At 35.4% G+C, this 21677-nt stretch overlaps 4 protein-coding genes across 11 annotated transcripts in view; 1 reads left to right on the forward strand and 3 right to left on the reverse strand.

The window, feature by feature from the left end:
• gpm6aa (glycoprotein M6Aa) overlaps positions 1–5975 on the reverse strand; it is a 40986-nt gene extending 35011 nt beyond the window's left edge. The window contains exon 1 of one of the 3 annotated variants that reach the window (XM_058797898.1): positions 5886–5975. The gene's annotated coding sequence lies outside the window, so the exon portion shown is untranslated. Of the gene's footprint in view, positions 1–2773; positions 2793–5885 lie in introns of those variants that run through there. The other 2 variants (XM_058797897.1, XM_058797896.1) reach the window with 2 other exon arrangements.
• On the reverse strand, positions 407–7793 carry spata4 (spermatogenesis associated 4). Its single transcript, XM_058797899.1, has 6 exons — positions 7445–7793; positions 6975–7104; positions 6712–6830; positions 6139–6359; positions 5886–6038; positions 407–2843 (listed from the first exon to the last, which is right to left on the reverse strand). Exons 1-5 carry the CDS (start codon positions 7543–7545, stop codon positions 5926–5928), a joined length of 684 nt encoding a protein of 227 aa, XP_058653882.1. The 5' UTR covers positions 7546–7793; the 3' UTR covers positions 407–2843; positions 5886–5925.
• A 594-nt stretch (positions 7794–8387) lies between these two features.
• Positions 8388–15326, reverse strand: asb5a (ankyrin repeat and SOCS box containing 5a). 4 transcript variants are annotated; one of them, XM_058797097.1, is made up of 10 exons: positions 15195–15326; positions 14653–14746; positions 12440–13411; positions 12157–12232; positions 11248–11327; positions 10890–10997; positions 9736–9889; positions 9506–9640; positions 8676–8867; positions 8388–8581 (listed from the first exon to the last, which is right to left on the reverse strand). In XM_058797097.1, the coding sequence occupies exons 4-10, from the start codon at positions 12224–12226 to the stop codon at positions 8454–8456; spliced, it is 867 nt and encodes a 288-aa protein (XP_058653080.1). In that variant the 5' UTR covers positions 12227–12232; positions 12440–13411; positions 14653–14746; positions 15195–15326; the 3' UTR covers positions 8388–8453. The 4 variants fall into 4 exon arrangements, with proteins under 4 accessions (XP_058653080.1, XP_058653078.1, XP_058653077.1 ...); XM_058797095.1 differs by lacking the exon at positions 12157–12232 and having other exon boundaries at positions 13311–13511; XM_058797094.1 differs by lacking the exons at positions 12157–12232; positions 14653–14746; positions 15195–15326 and having other exon boundaries at positions 13311–14610.
• A 637-nt stretch (positions 15327–15963) lies between these two features.
• On the forward strand, positions 15964–21622 carry neil3 (nei-like DNA glycosylase 3). 3 transcript variants are annotated; one of them, XM_058797091.1, is made up of 10 exons: positions 15964–16284; positions 16363–16472; positions 18706–18837; positions 19181–19394; positions 19530–19604; positions 19695–19861; positions 19950–20119; positions 20200–20596; positions 20990–21149; positions 21294–21622. In XM_058797091.1, the coding sequence occupies exons 1-10, from the start codon at positions 16180–16182 to the stop codon at positions 21474–21476; spliced, it is 1713 nt and encodes a 570-aa protein (XP_058653074.1). In that variant the 5' UTR covers positions 15964–16179; the 3' UTR covers positions 21477–21622. The 3 variants fall into 3 exon arrangements, with proteins under 3 accessions (XP_058653074.1, XP_058653073.1, XP_058653075.1); XM_058797090.1 differs by having other exon boundaries at positions 15966–16284; positions 20987–21149; XM_058797092.1 differs by lacking the exon at positions 16363–16472 and having other exon boundaries at positions 15966–16284; positions 20987–21149.
• Positions 21623–21677: the final 55 nt, after the last annotated feature.

The raw sequence follows: 21677 nt of genomic DNA on the forward strand, positions 1-21677 counted from the left end.
ACCAGCAAACAACATTCTCTTTTGCATTAAAGTTATACAGAGGCCAGAATCATCATTAAGAAGACACAAACTTGGATTAACAGACCAATCAATATGCAGTATGATTTCGTGCCTTTTTTGATTATGATTCCTTGCTCCTGAGTTCCTAATTATCCCTTGTATTTTAGTTCCTGTTTGTTCAGTTGTTCCTTTGTTGGGTCTACTGGTTAGTTTCATGTGTTTGTGCAAACTCCTATGTTGGATTAACCCCTGCGTTTTCCGTTTATTAAAGACTGTTAAGGTTTATTTGTGCCTCCAGCATGCTCCCTGCAAGACACACTCTTACAAACCCGGCCTGCTTTAAATGTTTTAAAATGATTAACAGTTGAAAACATTTGTTAGAAATTTACAAAAGTAATCAAATGTAATCAGTTACATTACTTTATTAACGTATTTGAAAAATGTACACTACTTATTACATTTTAAATAGGGTAACTTGTAATCTGTAATCTATTACATTTCCAAAGTAACCTTCCCAAAACTGTTGATCAAAAGTGACAGTTTACATTGTTAAAAAAAATTATTTCAAATAAATGCTGTATTTTGAGAATCCTTAAAAAATATTGTTTTCACAAAAATATTAGGCAGCACAACTGTAATAATAATGCAAAATATTTCTTGATCAGGAAATCAGCATATTCAAATGATTTCTGAAGGATCATGTGACACTAAAGACTGGAGTAATGATTCTGAAAATTCAGCTTTGCATCATCAACAGATTTTAAAATACATTCAAAAAGAAAACACTTAAAATTTATAAACAGTGAAACAGTTTAAATTGTAATAATGTATGATAATTTGACTGCTTTTACTGTATTTTAAATAAATGTAGGCTAGGTGAACATAAGAGACTTTTTTTTTCACCAGTTCCTTGCTGTTCAGAGTGCTGTTTTCATTTTCTCACTTTAACTGGAGACTCCTGAGCTTCAAGCCATTCTTTAAAGGCTCACTATAAAATTAATACAGAAGTCCACCAAGACCATTTTTACAACAATATGTCACCACATTGAGTCACATGAAGGCACCAATGACAAGAGAGAGAGCAGTGTGTTATAATATATGAAAGTAGCACTGGTATGCTGCCATGGAAAACATTCGGTTTATTAAAACAAAATATTTGACCGCTGTCTGCTTTAATGAACCAATCTAAACCAATATACATTGTATATACAGTAAATGGATGTAATGCATATAAAAATGTTGATTGCCTAGTGGTCAAAAAACTATTTTTGTTTTTTTTTCCCTACACTAATAGTTCATACAAAATACATTTTTCAAATATATTTCGTGTTCCACAGAAGAAAGTAATGAGGGTGAGTAAATGATGACTCTTTTAATGAAAGAATGAAATGAAAAAATCATCATTTAAAGATTAAAGTTTTTTCCTACTTTCATTTCCTTTTATTGTTGACCATAAAAATGACAGAGTTTGTCAAATCAATGAGAGTAGACACTAATTTCAGTAACATCTCAGCTATGCTAATGATTAAATGACTGCGTTCAGGGTCATACCATTCGCACCTCATGGCATTTTATTCCGCACAAAGCCTATTATTTGGTTTTTTAAATGTCCATTTCAGACGGAAAACAGCATGAGCATGTAATAGGGAGGAGGGTGAGATAAACAGAGGGAGCGTGAGAGAGACGAGGTGGTCTAGAAAGTTATTTTCTAAGCACATTGATGAAAAGCAGTATGCTTGCTTTAGATATCCATGGCAACCTTATGCTATGAATTGAGTCTGAAAGATGCATGGTAACACAGCAGATACACTCTTTATGTTTGACAGTGTAAGAGCGTTTGGCTGTGTGAGACTGAAAGAGACTGTGTGTTTGTGTGTGTACAAGGGGGAGAGAAACTGAGTAAAAGAGGCAGAGGGGGTAAAAAAGGACCTGGGCAACTTGCCTAAATCCTGCCTGTCTCACAGTGAGTTTGCTAAATGAATATCTAATTTGCAGTGGGTCTTAGGTGGAGCGGAGAAGAGAACATGCTGTGCCTTTCAATTAAAACAGAGCTATCTCAATACAGAGATAACAGAGATGCAACAACAGGTTGAAGAAGGCCTAAGAGCTACTAGAGTTAACTGATAAATGTTGAATTTAAACTCAGATGATTTTCCAAACCTACATGATTTATTTTTTGTCCATTAAACTCAAAAGGAGATTTTTGGGAAAATGTCCAGACTGCTCTCAAGAAGAAAAAAAACCCCACCCTGTCCCATAAAAAGCCATAGAAACTAATTTTAAGTTGCTAAATTTAAGTAAATTAAATGATTCAAATATTATCACACATTATAATAAGAGCTATGGATGAAAGCAAATTAAAAAAAGTTAAATACACAACAATCTATCGAACTGATACTAATTTTTGGTTGAACTATAAGAAGCAGTTCTTCCAAAAAATATTAATTGTTTAAACTTTGAATTTGGGATTTGAATATCACAAGAGATGGAAATATGCATTTTATTACAATAAATTTGTTGACCTGTATGGTGTAGAGAGTTCAAATCCAATGCCAATCAGAACAACAAGCCTTTAGAAGCTAATAAACATGGATTTTTTTTAAGTTTTTTTTTTAGTCTGTGTTCTATTCAAACATGGACAACAAAAGCAGCCTGCACACTGATGTGTATGCTTGTTAGACTGTTTTTTATTTATTGTGAGAATGAATCTTCTGCTGAGATTTCTAGGGCCGCATTTTGAAATATGCTTTGAAGACCTTTGTTAGACATCTACCTTAAACAGTCTCATAATTTGTCTCCAGTATCCGCAGTGCATTTGCTTCTGATGCCAGATGCCAAAGAACCTGCACATAAAGAAGACAAACATTCCCTAAATACAAAATAGTTAAACATAGATAGTTTAATACTTGTAACTAATGTTGGGCGGCAGTGTATTTTAGTTTTATTTATATACTATTACAGTATTTATTAATATTTTTAGGAGTTTTTTTTATTTTAATTTTAATTTTACAGGGGTTAAAGCAAAAAAAAATATTTTGACTGAAATTTTTTCCTCAGCCAAACCCCATTCCACAGCCATACCTGTCACACACCCAGTTTAAGAGCTGTGTTTTTCTTCTTGTAATTTGGAGCGCTTGTCCTCTTCTAATCAATAATAAAAACTTCTGATCAAAAATTATCCTTCTTAATACGAGGTGATATTTGACTCAAAGTGATTTACAGGGGCATTTTCTTTTTACCTTTGTAAATGCATTTTTCTAATTTTATTAAATGTATGCAGTGTTTCCTCTAGGATTTATTCCAGCTGTGGTGGCAGGACTATTTCCCATGGACCACTCCCCCTCCCCACCCAAGAAACACCTGCACTCAGAATTGAATTTATTTTAACTAAATAAGACAAGTAAATAGTAAATAAGAAAATAAGAACAAATAAATTAATGACAATCAATAGTACAAACAAAAACAATAAGATACAAATTAAATTATCAGTACTTAATATGTTTCAGTTAGGTCTAAATATAATCTATTCAACTGTAAAATAACACTGGATAGTCTTCACTGTATAATGAAAGACAGCAGCAGGTTTATTTAGGCTGCTGTCTCTTTAAGACCTCATGCACAGATCTAATATGTTACACATGGCTCTATGCTTACTTTTCTTTTTAGGAGGCTTGTCCTCCTAATTTAAAAAACTTAGGAGCTCCTTCTGATCAATAACCAAAAATGTGCCTTCCTAATACGAGGTGACATTTGACTCCTTAAAGTGACTTACAGGGTTTTTTTTTTTTTTTTTTTTACCTTTGCAATGGCATCATTTTCATCTATGTCAAATTAAAAAAATTATGTTCATAAGCTTTTTAAAATTTCTATTTAAAACAATATAATAAGTAGTAGAATAAGACAAATAAGTTACCAATCATATTAAATTACTTTTAATAAAAAAATAATTTGTACTACAGAGGTGGCACTGCTGGCACAGAAGAACACAAAAGTGGTTTGTACATTTTCAGACGTTTAATGAGGCTCAGAGGTGGCATGAGTGCAATTAAATTCATAGATTCATGTGGAGATTAACGTTTTAAATATACAATGTTGAATACAGAAATATTAAATGATTTAAATAACTGAAATTACACGCAAAAAGTGAAACTGAAACCGCCAGCAGTTGGCGGCAAGTCAATGATTCCTTCACTGAATCATTCATTCAATTGATTCTTCGAACGGATGATTCATTCAGGAATGAAGCAAGTGACTGTCTTTATGAATGGTTAATCATGAATCACTGACTCACTAGATTCTTTCAAAAACGCACTTTCATTCATGAATGAAACACCGCTGTGTTTGCTTTTAGAGATGCGCAGCGGCTCAGCGGTTACTTTATTTAGAACTATTTTCGTTGATGATATAGAGCAAAATCATGAAGTACTTGTTTATTGATCTGTTGTATTAAATCAATATCACATATGCAAACTCCCTTAATAATTATTAAAAGCTGTCACTCTCCTTATCGCGATCTGTGCACAGAAAATGAGACCGCGCGAGCGAGTTCTCAAGACTCGAAAGCAGGTGCAAATGTGATACATTCCGTCGGAACCTGCGGTAATGAGTAGAATGATTATTACCGGTAACAGCCGCGCGCCGAATTCTGCTCTGTTCTCTGATAATAACCTGACTGTGAATGATGCGAGCGTTACTATGTTGTCAGTGAGAAGCTGCAGCCTTAGCGGGGATGATTTTTGGTGTGCCAGCAGAACAACAACAACGCGATACATTCCCTCGTTTCCCCTCACCACCAACTAATGGAGTGAACACGGAGCAGTTTTTCCGTGAGCGGTAACAGAAAACCCGGAGTGGATCCACAGCGGAGTGATTACAGAACGCTTAGAGCGGAGAGAGGAACGTGCTTTCGCTCCACGCCAGGCTTTGAACACATCCCCCTCAGCAGGCTGAATACACCTCGTCTTTCCTTAATTTAAGACCTATTCAAGCTAAAATTAAGACATTTATTACACTGTTTGAGAAATGTAAGCCTATTTACGGCCTTAAAATTATGAAAAGTGAATTTAAGACATTAAGGACAGGCGGGAACCCTGCAATTGACGGAAATCCGTCGTAGCGACGGAGAACTTTAATCCCTGATTTTAGATTAAGTAATTTTACGTGCTTGTCATTTTAATTTTTTAAAAGTTTCTATTTGGCTTTCATTTGTTTTAATTTGAGTAATTTTAGTACTTCAACTTAAGTTATTTATATTAGTTATTAAGGCAATATTAAAGTTTTTTTAATCATAACTTTAATCTAATATTTCTATTTTATATTACTTTCAATTTTATTTCAATAAACAAAATTAATGTTTTATAATCTTAGTTAACAATAACAACCATGCTGGACATTTGTGTTGCTACCAATAATCAATTAGTCGTAGAGTAATGACATTTCTTGATAGCAAGGTTTTACATCTTAAAACTTTTTAACGGAAAAGCTATTTTAATCATAATAGTAGGCCTATTTTATTCAAGTAGTGTGGTAACATTCTCTCAACAACATTATAATTTTTTTTTAACATTGTGTCTTGTAGAATGTCTTGTATTTTCTCTCAGCCGTTTTGAATCAGAATAAGTAATTCATTAAGGAATGATTCTTTTGAGTAAGTTTCTTTTAATTAAACAGGTAAGCAAAAGAGTTTGAAATGTTTTGCCATGTATAGCTTGTAGTGTAACTAGCTATGTTCTCATGAAGGCAGCACTAAGTAATTTTCTAGTAGTTTATAGCCTTGCCAGGTGCAATTTTTGAGGAGCTTTGGTAATACTGCTCTTTGAAAAAATGCTATATTACACTGAACATGGTTTGTTAAAATTTAGATAATATTTAGACTATTGGCTTACATTTGTCTCATCCTTTTGTTGGAAAGGTAGAGCCACGAACTTAACAAGCTGCTTGACTGGTGTTCATCTGCAAGTTTGGCTCGCTCTGGTGGGCTAACAGCGGAGGCAATCTGACAGCCTGTTCTCCAAGAGTGGGCTTAACATCGAATCGTTCTATCAAGAAGTCAAAGAAATATACTCTACAGTAAAACATCCTTCCCCAAGACATACAGATTTCAAGGCAAACAGAAAGGATTCATGGTGTGTTACTCACTTGGGTCTTGTGTTCTCTCCTCTTTTCTCTGTTCTATGTGTCTGTGTATGATCGCAAGGACCTTGCGCTGGTTGGCGATGATATTTGGTTCAGCGATTACCTCACTGAGACTCAAGTTGCTCTTTATGGCCACTGAGGCTGTGGCTCGAGCCACCATTGGCAACTGGTCTTGATAAGCCTTATCTGTGAAGCCTTGCTCCACCTTCTGGATGGTCTGGATCCTACAGAAAGCATAAAACAAGCCAAATGTAGACAAGGTGTGAGATTAATTAGTCCTTAACCTTTGAAGCATATGTGGCTCATTACAAAATCATGGCTGCAAGCCAATTTGTATATTTACATTACCCACCGAAAGCATGTACATTGCAGATGAAGCGGAAGTACATATCCTCCCTTTGATTTGAAAATAATTGTGTCTTTTGAAAATTAAAAGTGGGCTTTATATACCAGAATAGAGAAAAACTAAATGTGAGTATTCGAAAACAATGCCTAAAGGGCTATTTGGCTAATATTTGATTTACATTATCTGATGGGAATGACAAATGCATAAAGAAAGTAAATATGAAAGCTCACCTTCTGTTGGTCAGGAAGGAGTAAATCTCTTGCACGAGAAGCTCTGCAGCTCCAGGTTTACAGTGGATTGTGCCATCTATGACCTCTTTCAGCAGACTGATGTTTTGCTTCTCAAAAAACTTTTAAACAACCAAAGGTGTATTACAGAAACAGCAAGATCTTTATTAACCTGGCATAGGCCAAAGCACAATAAACATATCAAGAAACTAAATTATTAGTTATTTCAAGTCACTTTTATTATTTCTTCATGGTATCAAACTCACTCTCTCAATCTGGGACCAGTTGGATTGTTTGGCAGCCAGTGAAGCTCCATTATCATAGGAGTGCATATGAAAATCCTTTGGGAAATACCAGGAAAATATTTCCGCCACTAGGTATCCATTGGAAAAGTCTCTTTGGTCAAAAAAGGAGAGCAAGGCACGTGTATAAGCACACTTCATATTGATTTAAATTTTGTTTATTTTTGAACCACATTTGTCATGAAACCGGATGTTAAATATTAACATTTTATCCAAGATGAATAAAATCGCCGGATGCTAAATAGCAAAATATAGTACTATAGTACTCTTTGGGGAACTGTAAATTCATATTTATTGTTGTACTTGATTTGAAAACCAAACTAACTAGCTATATAGCACATTTAAGCTTTTATACAAGAGCAAATATATTAAGATCCCCTAAATGGCTCGAGTTCATGGGACTTACAGTAGCTTATCTTCTCTAACTTACTCACCTGCGCACGTTTTTTGGGAAAAACGATAAATCAAGACTTTGCAGCCATTTCAAAACCTCTCGTGGTAGACCAGCCTTCTTAGGGGACTGTGAATATGCCATTTCATACTATAGGTAACGACAGAAACGAGAAGCAGCCTTACATTTGTTTGAGGAAGAACACAAACCCCTTCAGTTCATTGTTTACAGTCGCATGGAAACAAGCTTGACGACACGCGCTGGAGTTGATGTGCTGCCACCTGCTGGCTGTTCATATGTTTGATTTGTAGAACATTATTTTTGATCTACTGTGATCTTTTTTTTGACACTATGGAAGTCAATGGCTACCGTCAACTGTTTTCAACTAGTTACCAACATTCAACTTGGATGTGAATCATGACATTTTTGTATTTTTTGGGGCTGAGACTATCCCTTTAAAGCAGGGGTCTCAAACTCAACTTACCTGGGGGCCGCTGGAGGTAGTCTGGGTCAGGCTGGGCCGCATTAAGTATTTCACAAAAAAAAGGGTTTCAAGTATTCCAAAAAAAGGAGCACAACTTATCCAATCTTCTCAATCTTTTCCTATTTATTTTATAAGGTACTTTGCGGTTGGCTAGCTTGACAACCGTTGACAACAAACACCGCCGGAAGCTGTCACGAGACTATCTATGGTAGCACATAAGTGATAAAAAAAATAAATAAATAAAAGCGTGGCAAGACTCAGCAAAAAGGTGCGTTTGAGAACAACATGCGGGCCGCACTAACACTAAACTTTGATGTCAAGTAGGGGGGAATGAGATATTTTTAAGTCTAAAACGTGGATGAGGTATACTTATTTTATTTATTAATGTAAGATAAACAAGATTGGGTACCAGTCACAAGTTTATTTATATGCCAAGGACATCACTGGCATATTCTTGTTTATTCAGGCCACAGCCACGGGAGACAATAATTATTAAATGGAAAAAGGTAAAACAGCTTTTATTACTTATACTAAGTCAACACAGTAATACTAAACAAACAGAAGGACATTATCTATATTGTAGAAAGTTCTTCATGGCTTTAGGGAGGGGCAAACGTGGTAAAAGATACAGTCGGGAACGTCCCAAACTCTCCCTGATTTGCTGACGGCACAGTTGACACAGAGAACGGGGTGTCGCTGTAAAAGGAATAAAACTGATGAAGGCTGACGCAGTAAAAGTAAAAACATAAGTGACTTTTGAGCCTATTATGCTGCTGCACATTTAACTCACCTTCATAAATCAATAGGAATCCCTCTGTAAGGCTCCCTGGAGGAGCAGCCTCCACGGGCCGCTTAAACTCCAGGTTGCGTGCATTTACATCTGCCCCAAATTCCAGCAGGAGCTTCACTATGCTTATACAGTCTTTCTGGGCTGCTACATGAAGAGGACTCTCCAAATTTGTGCCTCTCTGCACATTTGCACCTGTGATGGTGAAAATTTTGTGACATAGTAACACAGCACAGGTTATTCTCCTAATATTAAGCACAACTTTTAAGTGTGATCTACCTGTAGGAGTGGGTGATATATCAGTTAAAACAAATTGTCTAGCTTGTATGTAGTGTCTTACAGTTATGATTCTAGTATTTATGCTTATTTTATTTATTAACAGCTTTTTCATTTATTGCTATCGCATTTTGTTTTATCAATATTTCATTTTTCAGTTTTGTTATAAACTATTATAGAGTTATTTTCATAACTGCTTATGCTTATTATACCTGTAAAGCACTTTGTATTGCACTGGATTTGCAGAAAGGTGATTTTGGTTGAAATAAAGTTTGATTGATTGAACCTGAATTGTGAACATGAATTTGCATTGTGTGATGAGATTAAAAGAGTCATTTGAGTCGATTTTTTTTATGAACCATTTTCACTCATGTTAAGTGGTTTAATTCAGTCTCTGAATTAACTCACTAAATCTGTCAGAGAGGTTATACATAATGAACTCTACTTTATTCTTACTTTCAGCATTTTCCATCTTAAAATGAATCTACTTTTTATGTAATTAAGTCTTGTGAAACTTCAGCACAGTTACTTAGTAGTGTGAATTTTGACTTGTTTACCTCCATCGAGCAGCTTGCGGACACATAAGAACTCCTGACATCGACAAGCACTGTAGAGAGGAGTGCCCATGTGAGGGATTTCGTAGTCCACATCCACACCCCATGCAATCAGTGCCTCCACACACTTACTGTGGCCTTTGAACGAGACAATAAATCCATGCCATATTAAAAACTTAGAGACTTTTGACTTGTGTAGGACTACGGTACTCTAGTGCCAGTGTTATACCCACCCCTGCTGACTGCCTCATGGATGGGTGAAGGCTGGCATATAGCAAGGGCCTGTGGTCTGGCGTCACTCTGCAAAAGCAGCTCTAGACATTCCAAACTGCCAGCTGAGCAGGAATTATACAATGGAGTCACTCCATCTATAGTTGTTACATTAACCTGAACACAAAGATATAGAATACAAGGCAAAAGAACAGCATGTGTCATGAAATTATATGAAAAAATGCAACAGCTGAACACAAATGTTTATAAAATGTTTTATCCCCTGTTTTATGGCTTAAGTCTTTTTGATGGTTTTTATAAGGGTTTGCTTTAACTCATGTATTCGAATAGACAAAATAATAAAAAAAACATAATAATAAAAATATAATATAATGTATATTATATTAATATAATAATATAATAATGACAAAATAAAAGATATGATGATTATATATATATAAAAATAAAAAGTTAAATAAGTAAATTAGAATTAATAATTGAATAGATAAAATAAAATAAATAACAGAATAATATAATACTGTATAATATAATAATGACAAAATAAATGATATGATCATATAAATATAAAAATAAAGGTACCACTTTCAAAGTTGTAAAGATAATTGGAGTATTAAAAAATCACAAATTTCATATATTTAATGTGTTACTTGCCATTTCTTTGTAAACTATTTTAACAATTTCTGGGTGAACTGTTTTTAAACTACACCATTTTTTTCAGTGAAGAATTATTAATGAAATAATAATTTATCATTTAAATAATAATTGATAGATAAAAAACAAATATAATATTATTTAATGCATATAATATAATATATGACAAAAGACAATAATGATTACATAAAAATAAAAGATATTTCTAGAATAAATAATTCAATAGACATATTTATTATGAAAAATAGTAATAATAATCATAATCATCTATAATATAATATAATACAATTTAATAATGACAAAATAAAATATAATAATGATGATTATTTAAAAAATAAAAAAATATTTCTAGAACTAATATTTTAATAAATATATCATAATTATCATCATCATATTTCACTGTAATATAGCCAAAATATTGCACTGTGTTACAAAATGCTAAACTAGCCTGCTCATCAAGACCTGTGAAATGAAAGTGTTACCAATCAGCCCTGCAGAGACTAACGTTGGCTCCAGCATCTATCAGGGCTCTGGCACAGGCAACATGGCTCCCTATGCAAGCCTCATGAAGAGGGCTAACGTGGTCTATTGTCAGCACATTCACGCTGTGACCCTGAGGACAGTTTAAGAGAAATGAATATTGCATTAGAATGTGTAGGATTCTTTTATTCCAGATGGTGGCAGCAATGCCCTTCACTAGCGCACATGATGGATTACAGTGTTTACCTCTACACCAAATGTGTATTACATTACTTATCCGCTAGAGTGCATGTGACTACAAGATCTAAATACTACACATATCAATACAATTAACTATTTCTTATCTTACAGTTCAACTAAAGGTCATTTAAATGAGAAACTACCTGTGTAATGAGGGTCTTGAGAGCCAGCAGTCGTCCTTGGCTGGCAGCATCATGAAGAGCAGAGCGGTCAGCCCAAGACCCTGGAGAAGAATGAAAACAGGGATTTGCCAAACAGGACATTTGGGAATTATACGTACATAATGCATACATACATACATGCAAATATACACATTGAGGCCCAACACCCTAACTACAGTAGAAATCTTTCTATTTTGCATTTTTCTAATTTTTTTGAAAAATATGTTTTATATGTTTATTGAATTGTTTTAATTATAATGTTATATGTTGAAATATATTTTATGTATTAAATTATGAATTCTATAGAAATATGGTATCTTTTTTATTATGTTATATTACATTATATTTCTATATTATATTATATCTTCAGTTATAGTTAGTTATAATTTAGCTATTAGTTCTAAGAAACTATATATATAATATAAAATATAAACACACAAACACACACATTTATATATATATATATATATATATATGTGTGTGTGTGTGTGTGTGTGTGTGTGTGTGTGTGTGCGTGTTATATATGTATATGTATATATATATATATATATATATATATATATATATATATATATATATATATATATATATATATATATATATGTATGTATGTATGTATGTGTGTGTGTGTGTGTTTATTTTGCATTAATTTAATTTTCTAATTTAATTTAGATTTTTCTAATTTAAATTTTTAATTATATTATCAGCAAAAACTAATAGTAAATATTTCTTATTTTCCTATTAATTTTATGCCATGTTTAAAAAAAAAAAAAAAAAAAAAAAAATCCAAGTCCAATAACTTATTTTCAAATATAAATGTTATGTTGTATCCCAGAGTTTCACTGCATACATATAGTACCATCACAAAAGCTTATATACCAGTGTACACACCTGAGTCAATATCCAGAATAACTGCTGATGCATTCCACACGTCATCATCATCATCGTCATCTCCCTTCATCACTCACTCAAATATAATATATTATCATTCAGGTTACATAAATAGGACTAGCTCTCATTTGGCACCGTTCGAACTGCCTCGCAAATCTGTATCTTTCGATTTTCCTTCTTAGCTTCACATTCAAGAACAATTAATTCAAGAACACAGCTCACTTTTGCACTCAAGATATTGTAAGTCGGTCCACGTACACACGAAACATATCAAAGCACCAACCTTGGCTGGTTAACCAGCTCAGCAAGACTTCCACTTTGACAGAGCTTGTGTCCCTTCAGGAAAATGTTTCCTCCTTATATCATTCTCTTCAAAAAAAATGCTTTAAAAGAGTCACTGAAGCTGTCTGCTGTTTTTATCTATGTTGCCCTACTTAAGTTGCTTAGTAAATGCCAGACTATGGCAATCCCCTGTGACTATCGCCCGTCTCTGTTCCTCTCTCCCTGATCTTAAACTTGGAGAAGCTGTTTTCTGAGATGCTCTGCGAGACAACTTGTTTACACCAAAAGCCCTCACCGCTGTTTATATGGCCCGGCTGCACTGCTCAAAATCCAGCAGACATGCGTCTAGCTGCACAAGCGCTTGATAGACTGAAGATAACTGCATTTCTTGTATAGTCAAAGGGGAGGGGGGTGCATGGCCTCAATTCTATTTATACAACACTGTAAACAGCAACCTGGCAGCCATTCCTGGGCTTCGCGTCGCAAGCACACTTAGTGAACTTCCATGTGCTTGATGTTGCATGTTTAGGATCTGTGGTCATGTGATCGTAGGTACTGAAGCACAAATATGAATCTTAAGAATGTGCTTTGGAATGCAGATATGACACTTCCCGAACTGTATAGTGTTTGAAAAGCATATCTAAAACGCCATAACTCCCTGTTGTGGTCCTCATCACTTGCAATGAGAGCTATTATATATAAATAAAGCTACACTGCAGGAAAACCATTGTGCAATAGTAATATTCCCCATGTTCCCTATATATCCATGCAAACGGGCCATCATAAAGGGCAAAACGCTGGCAATAGGAAATTAAATCCACACTCCTGCCAGCCAAGTGGTGTGCAGTGATGTAAGTGCACGCTCTACTTACCATGCCCTTGACCATTATCATAGAACTCAGCTGTAATCCGGGCAGCCTCCTTGCGGTTGCCTTTGATGATGTAGAAGTGTGTGAGTAGATTAAGGGTAATTCTAATGAAAAGTTTGAAGCAGAAGAGAGTCAGGATGGTGAGGTAAACATTGGACAGCTGTGCTGCGAATGGCCTGTATTCCTCAGTGGTCTCTGTCATGGCTGTGTTAAGAATGTTTTGGGGCAGGATAAGCAGAGTGCACTGCATGTATGCCACCCCAACAGCACCCCCCATGCATTTGGGTCCTTACTGCAGCTCATGTAAGAATTGGATTTCATTTGTTTTAAACAAAAAGTTTGGCCAAAATTAAAAAGCTGTATGTTGTATTTTGTTTCCATGGAATGATAAAGACAAACAATCGTAGTGACATCTGTCAGTCTCCACAAAAGCCTATACAAGTAGTCCATACAGTATGACTAGTGTAAATAAATATAAACACAATTGACTCTAATATATACATATTATGTTTAACAAGTCTGCATTTATTTGATTAAAAATACTGTAAAAACAGTTGGCTAAGCTTGTTAAATAGCACTGCACTTTAAAATAACTGTTTTCTATTTTAATATATATGACCACAAAACCAGTCATAATGGTAATTTTTTTGAAATTGAGATTTCAAAATCATCTGAAAACTAAATAAATAAGCTTTCAACCAAAATATTTTGATAAAAATCGAAATATTGAGAAAATTGCCTTTAAAGTTGTCCAAATTAAGTCCTTAGCAATGCATATTCCTAATCAAAAATTAGGTTTTGATATATTTAAAGTAGGAAATTTACAAAATATCTTCATGGAACGTGATCTTTACTTAATATCCTAATGATTTTTGATCCATACAATGTATTGTTGGCTATTGCTACAAATATACCCCGGGCCGTGCAACTTAAGACTGGTTTTGTGGTCCAGGGTCACATATTTTAAAAAGGTAATTTATTTTTGTGATGGCAATGCTGAATTTTCTGCAGCCATTACTCCAGTCTTTTCTTATTTATACATTCTTATTTATTTTTATTTATTTATTTTTTAAACTTAGAACAGAATTTGTCGGAAACAGAAATATTTTACTGTCACTTCTGAACAATTTAATGCATCCCTGCTGAACAAAATAATTATTTTCTGTTCAAAATAACCTTTAAACGGTAGTAGTGTGTATTAAAATGAACATAAATCCCTACGTTCAGTGAAAAATATACTAAAAATAAATGTGATTTAGTTCATTTAGACTACAAAATGATTAGGTCTTTTTAACTGTTGTGTAACAGGATAATGATATAGACACAGATCTGGAGTGCTTTTTACCTGTGCCAGGGCCATCGTCAGGGGGACGACCCGCAACATTGTCCTCTAATGGACCTCCTCACTGGGGCCAGTAAAGGGGCTTTTCACTTTTCACCTGTACACAAATAACCAGTTGAATTCAATAGGCCTATAATACAAAATAATGAACTCCTTTTCATGTTCATTTTATCCAAAGAATTCAAAAAGTTGTACTGACTGAAATTATGTGCAGCAACTCAAGTAGTAAAGTAATACATCTATCTACACTTGACTGAGCGTCATATGAAGATATGATAAAAGTTCTAAAGATATAGGCCTGTAGCCTGCATAGTAGCCTGTGTAATTTTATAAACATTACCCAGAATATAAGAAATCTTTTGGAGTCATCCAGTTTATTCAGGGAAAACAGGCTCTTTTTTTTTTAAGTCGTTATTCAATGGAATCACTTGCATAATATTGACCTAAAAATATATTCCCATGAATGTAGCCTACTTAAATTATAAAATCATAATCACAATCTAATAAAGAACAAACTGATGAAATAGATTAGACAGATAACTTACATTCTGATAAAAGTTTACATGAAGATACTGTTAAATAATCCTTATAAGCAGCAGCAGTATTAGTTTTAGCAACTTTGTTTCTACACCGTGACGATTTCCGACTCATCGCCGACGCATGCGCAGATTCGAATTATCTGGCGGGTCTTTCTACTGCATATTCGCGTACAACGTTAGCGGTCTTCTTGATTTGCTCGTAGTTTGTTTATATACAGACTGTTAAATACACGGCGCAATGGTCGAGGGTCCGGGATGCACTTTGAATGGAGAGAAGATTCGTGCGAGAGTTCAAAAAGGACAGAAAGTTTTAGACATACGAAGAAATGAAACCAACAAATCAGTAAGTGCATGACAGATAGCAGTCCTGCGTAAATGACATACATACGAATGTTTACTTGTTTTATTTTTATTTTTCAGTCAGATGACAGTACCAGGAGCTCTTTCCAGTGCTTTAACGGCTGTGAGTTTACAGGGTGGAGACACTGGGAAAGAGCTCTTCATGTATTTTGGCTTCAGAGCTCTGAGGTTTGTTTAAAAATAATAATAATGATAATTAAATAAGGGTAGATTGATGCATGCAATTTTTGCTTTCTATTTTAAATGATCTTTTTTTTTTAAGTCGTTATTCAATGGAATCACTTGCATAATATTGACCTAAAAATATATTCCCATGAATGTAGCCTACTTAAATTATAAAATCATAATCACAATCTAATAAAGAACAAACTGATGAAATAGATTAGACAGATAACTTACATTCTGATAAAAGTTTACATGAAGATACTGTTAAATAATCCTTATAAGCAGCAGCAGTATTAGTTTTAGCAACTTTGTTTCTACACCGTGACGATTTCCGACTCATCGCCGACGCATGCGCAGATTCGAATTATCTGGCGGGTCTTTCTACTGCATATTCGCGTACAACGTTAGCGGTCTTCTTGATTTGCTCGTAGTTTGTTTATATACAGACTGTTAAATACACGGCGCAATGGTCGAGGGTCCGGGATGCACTTTGAATGGAGAGAAGATTCGTGCGAGAGTTCAAAAAGGACAGAAAGTTTTAGACATACGAAGAAATGAAACCAACAAATCAGTAAGTGCATGACAGATAGCAGTCCTGCGTAAATGACATACATACGAATGTTTACTTGTTTTATTTTTATTTTTTCAGTCAGATGACAGTACCAGGAGCTCTTTCCAGTGCTTTAACGGCTGTGAGTTTACAGGGGTGGAGACACTGGGGAAAGAGCTCTTCATGTATTTTGGCTTCAGAGCTCTGAGGTTTGTTTAAAAATAATAATAATGATAATTAAATAAGGGTAGATTGATGCATGCAATTTTTGCTTTCTATTTTAAATGATCTTTTTTTTTTTAAGTTTCTTTCCTCATGAAGGCAGATTGAAATTTTCTGGCTTGCTTCCCAGAGCCCTGTTTAGATTTGAAAAGCACCGAAGTCATGAAATTATCTTCTGATTTATGGTTACATTACGTTGCTGACTGTAATGACTGTATTTTTTGGATATCTTAAAGGGTAACTGACAGTATAGGAAAAAAGTCAATTTAATGTTAATGTCATTAAGATTTGTAAGGTTGCAAATGTAAAATATTTGCACATTTACAAATGTGAATTTCAGAACACACACACACACACAAACACACACACATATATATATATATATATATATACGCACACACACATACAGGTGCATCTCAAAAAATTAGAATATTGTCAAAACGTGTGATTCATTACATGTAAAGTAAAACATTTCTAAAGGTTTTCAAAATTTTTGATGATTAGAGCTTACAGCTGATGAAAGTAAAAAATCCAGTATCTCAAAATATTAGAATATTTACATTTGAGTTTCATTAAATGACCATCCCTACAGTATAAATTCTGGGTATCTCTTGTTCTTTGAAACCTCAATAATGGGGAAGACTGCTGACTTGGCAATGGTCCAGAAGACGATCATTGACACTCTCCACAAAGAAGGTAAGTCACAGAAGGTCATTACTGAATGCTGTGGCTGTTCACAGAGTGCTGTATCAAAGCATATTAAATGCAAAGTTGACTGGAAGGAAGAAATTGGGTAGGAAAAGGTGCACAAGCAACAGGGATGACCGCAAGTTTGAGAATATTGTCAAGCAAAGCCGATTCAAACACTTGGGAGAGCTTCACAAGGAGTGGACTGAAGCTGGAGTCAATGCATCAAGAGTCACCACGCTCAGACGTCTTCAGGAAAAGGGCTACCAAGCCACTTCTGAAACAGAAACAATGTCAGAAACATCTTACCTGGGCTAAGGAGAAAAAGAACTGGACTGTTGCTCAGTTGTCCAAAGTCCTCTTTTCAGATAAAAGTACATTTTGCATTTCATTTGGAAATCAAGGTCTGGAGGAAGACTGGAGAGGCACAGAATCCAAGCTGCTTGAAGTCCAGTGTGAAGTTTCTGAAGTCAGTGATGATTTGGGGTGCCGTGACGTCTGCTGGTGTTGGTCCATTGGTGTTTTATCAAGTCCAAAGTCAATGCAGCCGTCTAACAGGAGATTTTGGAGCACTCTATGCTTCCATCTGCTGACAAGGTTTATGGAAACGCTGATTTCCTTTTCCAGCAGGACTTTAGCACTTACCCACAGTGCCCAAACTACTTCCAAGTGGTTTGCTGACTATGATATTACTGTGCTTGGTTGGCCAGCCAACACCCCTGACCTAACCCCATATGGAATCTATGGGATATTTTACAAGAGAAAGATGAGAAACAGTCGATCCAACAATACAGACGAACTGAAGGCTCAATAGTGCCTCAGCAGTGCCACAGGCTGATCGCTTCCATGCCACACCTCACTGATGATGGAGTTTGTGCTAAAGGAGCCCCGACCAAGTATTGAGTGCATAAATGAACATACTTTAAAGAACTTGAACTTTTCTGTTTTGCAAATCTTTTTTTAATTTTTTTTTTTTATTGATTTCAGGAAATATTCTAATATTTTAAGATACTGGATTTTTGACTTTCATGAGCTGTAAGCTCTAACCATCAAAATTAAAAAAAAAAAAAAAAACTTTTGAAATGTTATACTTTACGTGTAATGAATCTAGAAAAATTTACAAAAGAAAATGATTTTTTTACGATATTCAATTTTTTTGAGATGCCAGAATATACAGTATATATACTGTATATAAGGATTATTTCAGCTGTGTTGTGCTTTAAAATATTTGATGCCAGATATTGTTCATTGTCAGTGCTGGAGTAGAGTTTGCTCTATAGCAAGCCAGCATGATTAGTCTGTGTGATTGAGCCCACCACTTTGAAAAGGTATTAGCGAGTAATATTTGCCACTTTATCAAAGTGGTGTTTAACTCTATAAATGATTGGTACTTGACATACAAATGAAAATCCAGCACAGATATCCCTGAAAATCCTTATCCAGTAATCACAAATGACTGAAAAGGTCATAGGAATTCATTGGTATAAAACAGTGAAATCGTTTTAACTGTACTTTAAATGTGTTTTGATTTAGATTGCACTTTGGCATGAATGGTTCCTTGAGGATAAACCCCCTGGACAAAGACTTAAAAGGAAAACCCCCAGTGTTGGTTATTCAACTTTCTAATGACGCTGTCTGTTTCTTTGACACAACTGTAGAAATCAGGTAACATTACTTCTTCTAATAGCTCGGATTATAGTTATATATAACTTCCATTTCATTCCTAAGTATTCTAGGATAAGTATTAAATTTAATCCCAGATTAGATTGCATCTTCATCGAAAGTCCTTCCGGGTCAAGCACTTTATCCTAATGTACATAGGCCAGCTCATCATGTGCAGGTTTTAAGTAGACAACTTCCCTGTTGCAGAAACGTTCGCTATGCCGGATTAAATTCCAGACTATCATAACTCAGCGTGATCCAGACAGCCTGACTCTTTTCATTTTTACATTGAGCCTTCAAAGATTCTGACTCCTCAGGGAATAATAATTCTGTTTGCTTCCCCTAGACTCTCAGAGGACTGTGTGCAGAGAGTAAGAGCCATGGAGGCTCTCGATATCTGTTCGCCCAAGTTTAGTTTCTCTCAGGCGGTGGAGGCTGTAAAGAGAGAGAGTGAGAGAATGCTCTGTGATGTTCTGTTGGATCAGGCTGTCTTACCTGGTGTAGGAAACATAATTAAAAACGAAGCGCTCTTCGACAGTGGCCTTAACCCGGCTGTCAAGGTACAATTTGCTTTGTGCAGTACCAACACAAAGTCAATATCTCTGTCGCATAATACAGTTGAATGGATGTTTTACACCTTGTTTAAAATATTTTTAGAGTGTTATTTTTCAGTTAAATCTTCTGCGCTTTTAAAGGTCAGGCATTTGACAAGTGAACAAGTTCACCATCTTGTGAAGATGACACGAGATTTCACACTCCTTTTTTATAAGGTATTTTATACTCTGCATTTTTCTAGACTAGAAATTTGTGATTTTATTTTTCTGTCAGATCTGCATTCAGTTTTTATTTTTTCAAAACAGTGTAGAAAGAATGGATCACCACTTTACAAGCATTACAAGGTCTATAAACGTCCAAACTGTGGGCAGTGCAGTGGAGCTGTCACCGTCTGTCGACTGGGAGACAACGGTAGGATGACATACTACTGTCAGCGCTGTCAAACAGGTGATCCAAGTGAAGTGAACATTAGGTGAGCTGCACCTCCTCTCAAAGCTAATTCATATACACACATTTGCACACGAGAATCCAATCTATTTGCTAACTTTTCAATTGGACAGTAAACTCCCAACTCGTAATGGTCTGATTGGATGGGCTTATCAAGGAGGAACGAGCAGCAATGATCATGTGGCGAAACAAGAGGAGGAAGAGTGGGCATGTTCCCTTTGCACTTTAATCAATCGACCAATTAACAAGTATTGTGATGCTTGTATGAGCCCTAAAACGGAAGGTAAGTTTCAGACATGTATTAGTACGGAAATTAACATTTCTGAGTGTAGTTCATATCTAAATCTAGCTCTCTTTTCTCAGTACCTAAAGAGCCAACAAAGCTGGAACATTCACCTTTGAGTCGAGACCTGATCCGCTACCCCTGCAACAGTTTTAGCAAACCCCTGCAGGAAATAAAGATGAATCGTAAGACTGCATTTGGGACCACCACTCTAGTCCTAACCAGCCTCAGTGCAAAACCTGACTCTCCTTCAAGTCCCGCCATTAACCAGGCACACATACTAGAGACAATGAGGGGTCTGAGCACGCACGGCAACTGGCAGTGGAAGAGTCCCAGTAATGGCGTGAGTGGGATGCAATTCAAAGGCAATGAGCCCCATAAGAGAGAATTTTCAGCAGACCACAGTCAGCCTAACAAAAGAATGAAAAGCACGAATGGACTGCCTGAAGGAAGCATGCAGCACATCGGATCCTCAAGGTGAGCGAGAGCAGTTTTACCTGTGATAAGATGGATTAGTGAAATACTGATATTTCTATTCATTAATATACATTCTATAGCCAAAGAATACCAGCAAGTATGATTTATAGCAAGGTCATCCCAAACCTAACTTTATTTATTCTGCGGAATACCTAAGAAATTGTTTGGGGAAAATATTTTTTGTCTGTTTTTTTGTGCATACAGTAAAAGTAAATAGGCTTCACTTGTATGAACAAAAACAAGATATTCTTTTGTGATCAGCAAAAATATTATTGAAAGTAAATTATGATGTTTTTTGGTGAATGATCATTTTGAATGAAGTTTGATGGCAAAATGTAAAATAGATACAGCTGATTTTGAATAACAGAATCATATCTCACCACAACTAAGCAGGGGCACACAGAGCAATGGCACAACCCTACCCAAAACCCCCTGCTGCAAAAGTCATCACCGACCATGCACCCTGAGGGTGGTCACTAAGGAAGGAGAAAACAAAGGCAGGCAGTTCTACACCTGCTCCCTGCCACGAGAGACTCAATGCAACTTCTTTGAGGTAAGAAAGCATGAACTTAAATTTGAAACCTATGTAAAATTAAAACAATTTCAATTTTTAAATCATTTAGAAATAAATTGAAAGTTTGAAACTTAAACCAGAATTGGTGGTTTGTATTCATATCAACTCTGATTCTTGCAACAGTGGGCAGACCTCCATTTCCCCATGTGCCATCATGGCAAGCGGACCGTTATGAAGACTGTGCTAAAACTGGGACCGAATAATGGCCGCAACTTCTACACATGCCCAGTTAAAATGGGCAAGCAATGTAATTTTTTCCAGTGGGCTGAGAACGGCCCTGGCATCTCAATTCTGCCTGGTTGCTGAATCCATGAGTTGGACATGACAGCCTTTAAATGCTTTTGAAGCAATGCTTGCTTTTTTTAATGTTGAGATGATGAAAACATATGTGTGTGCTTCTTTATGGTAAAAGTAAATATACATATATTTTGAAATAAAGCATTTCCAATTTCCATCTTTTCCTTTGGTTTCAGTGGAAACAAGTTATAAACATCTCAGAGCTCAATG

Source organism: Onychostoma macrolepis, chromosome 14 (genome assembly GCF_012432095.1).
Source record: "Onychostoma macrolepis isolate SWU-2019 chromosome 14, ASM1243209v1, whole genome shotgun sequence".
NCBI classification, from domain to species: Eukaryota; Metazoa; Chordata; class Actinopteri; order Cypriniformes; family Cyprinidae; genus Onychostoma; species Onychostoma macrolepis.

Bases quoted from the DNA above. Each gene is read 5' to 3' on its own strand.
- asb5a (XM_058797094.1), bottom strand. From the start codon at position 13,584: ATGGGGGGTGCTGTTGGGGTGGCATACATGCAGTGCACTCTGCTTATC. The intron at 9,641-9,735 runs GTGGGTATAACA...TCTCGTTCAAAG, and splicing joins CCATGAGGCAGTCAGCAGGG to GCCACAGTAAGTGTGTGGAG. The intron at 8,868-9,505 runs GTAAACAAGTCA...TCACCATCACAG, and splicing joins CCGCAAGCTGCTCGATGGAG to GTGCAAATGTGCAGAGAGGC.
- spata4 (XM_058797899.1), bottom strand. From the start codon at position 7,545: ATGGCATATTCACAGTCCCCTAAGAAGGCTGGTCTACCACGAGAGGTT. The intron at 6,831-6,974 runs GTGAGTTTGATA...GTTGTTTAAAAG, and splicing joins ACTGGTCCCAGATTGAGAGA to TTTTTTGAGAAGCAAAACAT. The intron at 6,360-6,711 runs GTGAGCTTTCAT...TGCTTTCTGTAG, and splicing joins TCCTTCCTGACCAACAGAAG to GATCCAGACCATCCAGAAGG.
- neil3 (XM_058797090.1), top strand. From the start codon at position 16,180: ATGGTCGAGGGTCCGGGATGCACTTTGAATGGAGAGAAGATTCGTGCG. The intron at 20,120-20,199 runs GTAAGTTTCAGA...CTCTTTTCTCAG, and splicing joins TATGAGCCCTAAAACGGAAG to TACCTAAAGAGCCAACAAAG. The intron at 21,150-21,293 runs GTAAGAAAGCAT...TTCTTGCAACAG, and splicing joins CTCAATGCAACTTCTTTGAG to TGGGCAGACCTCCATTTCCC.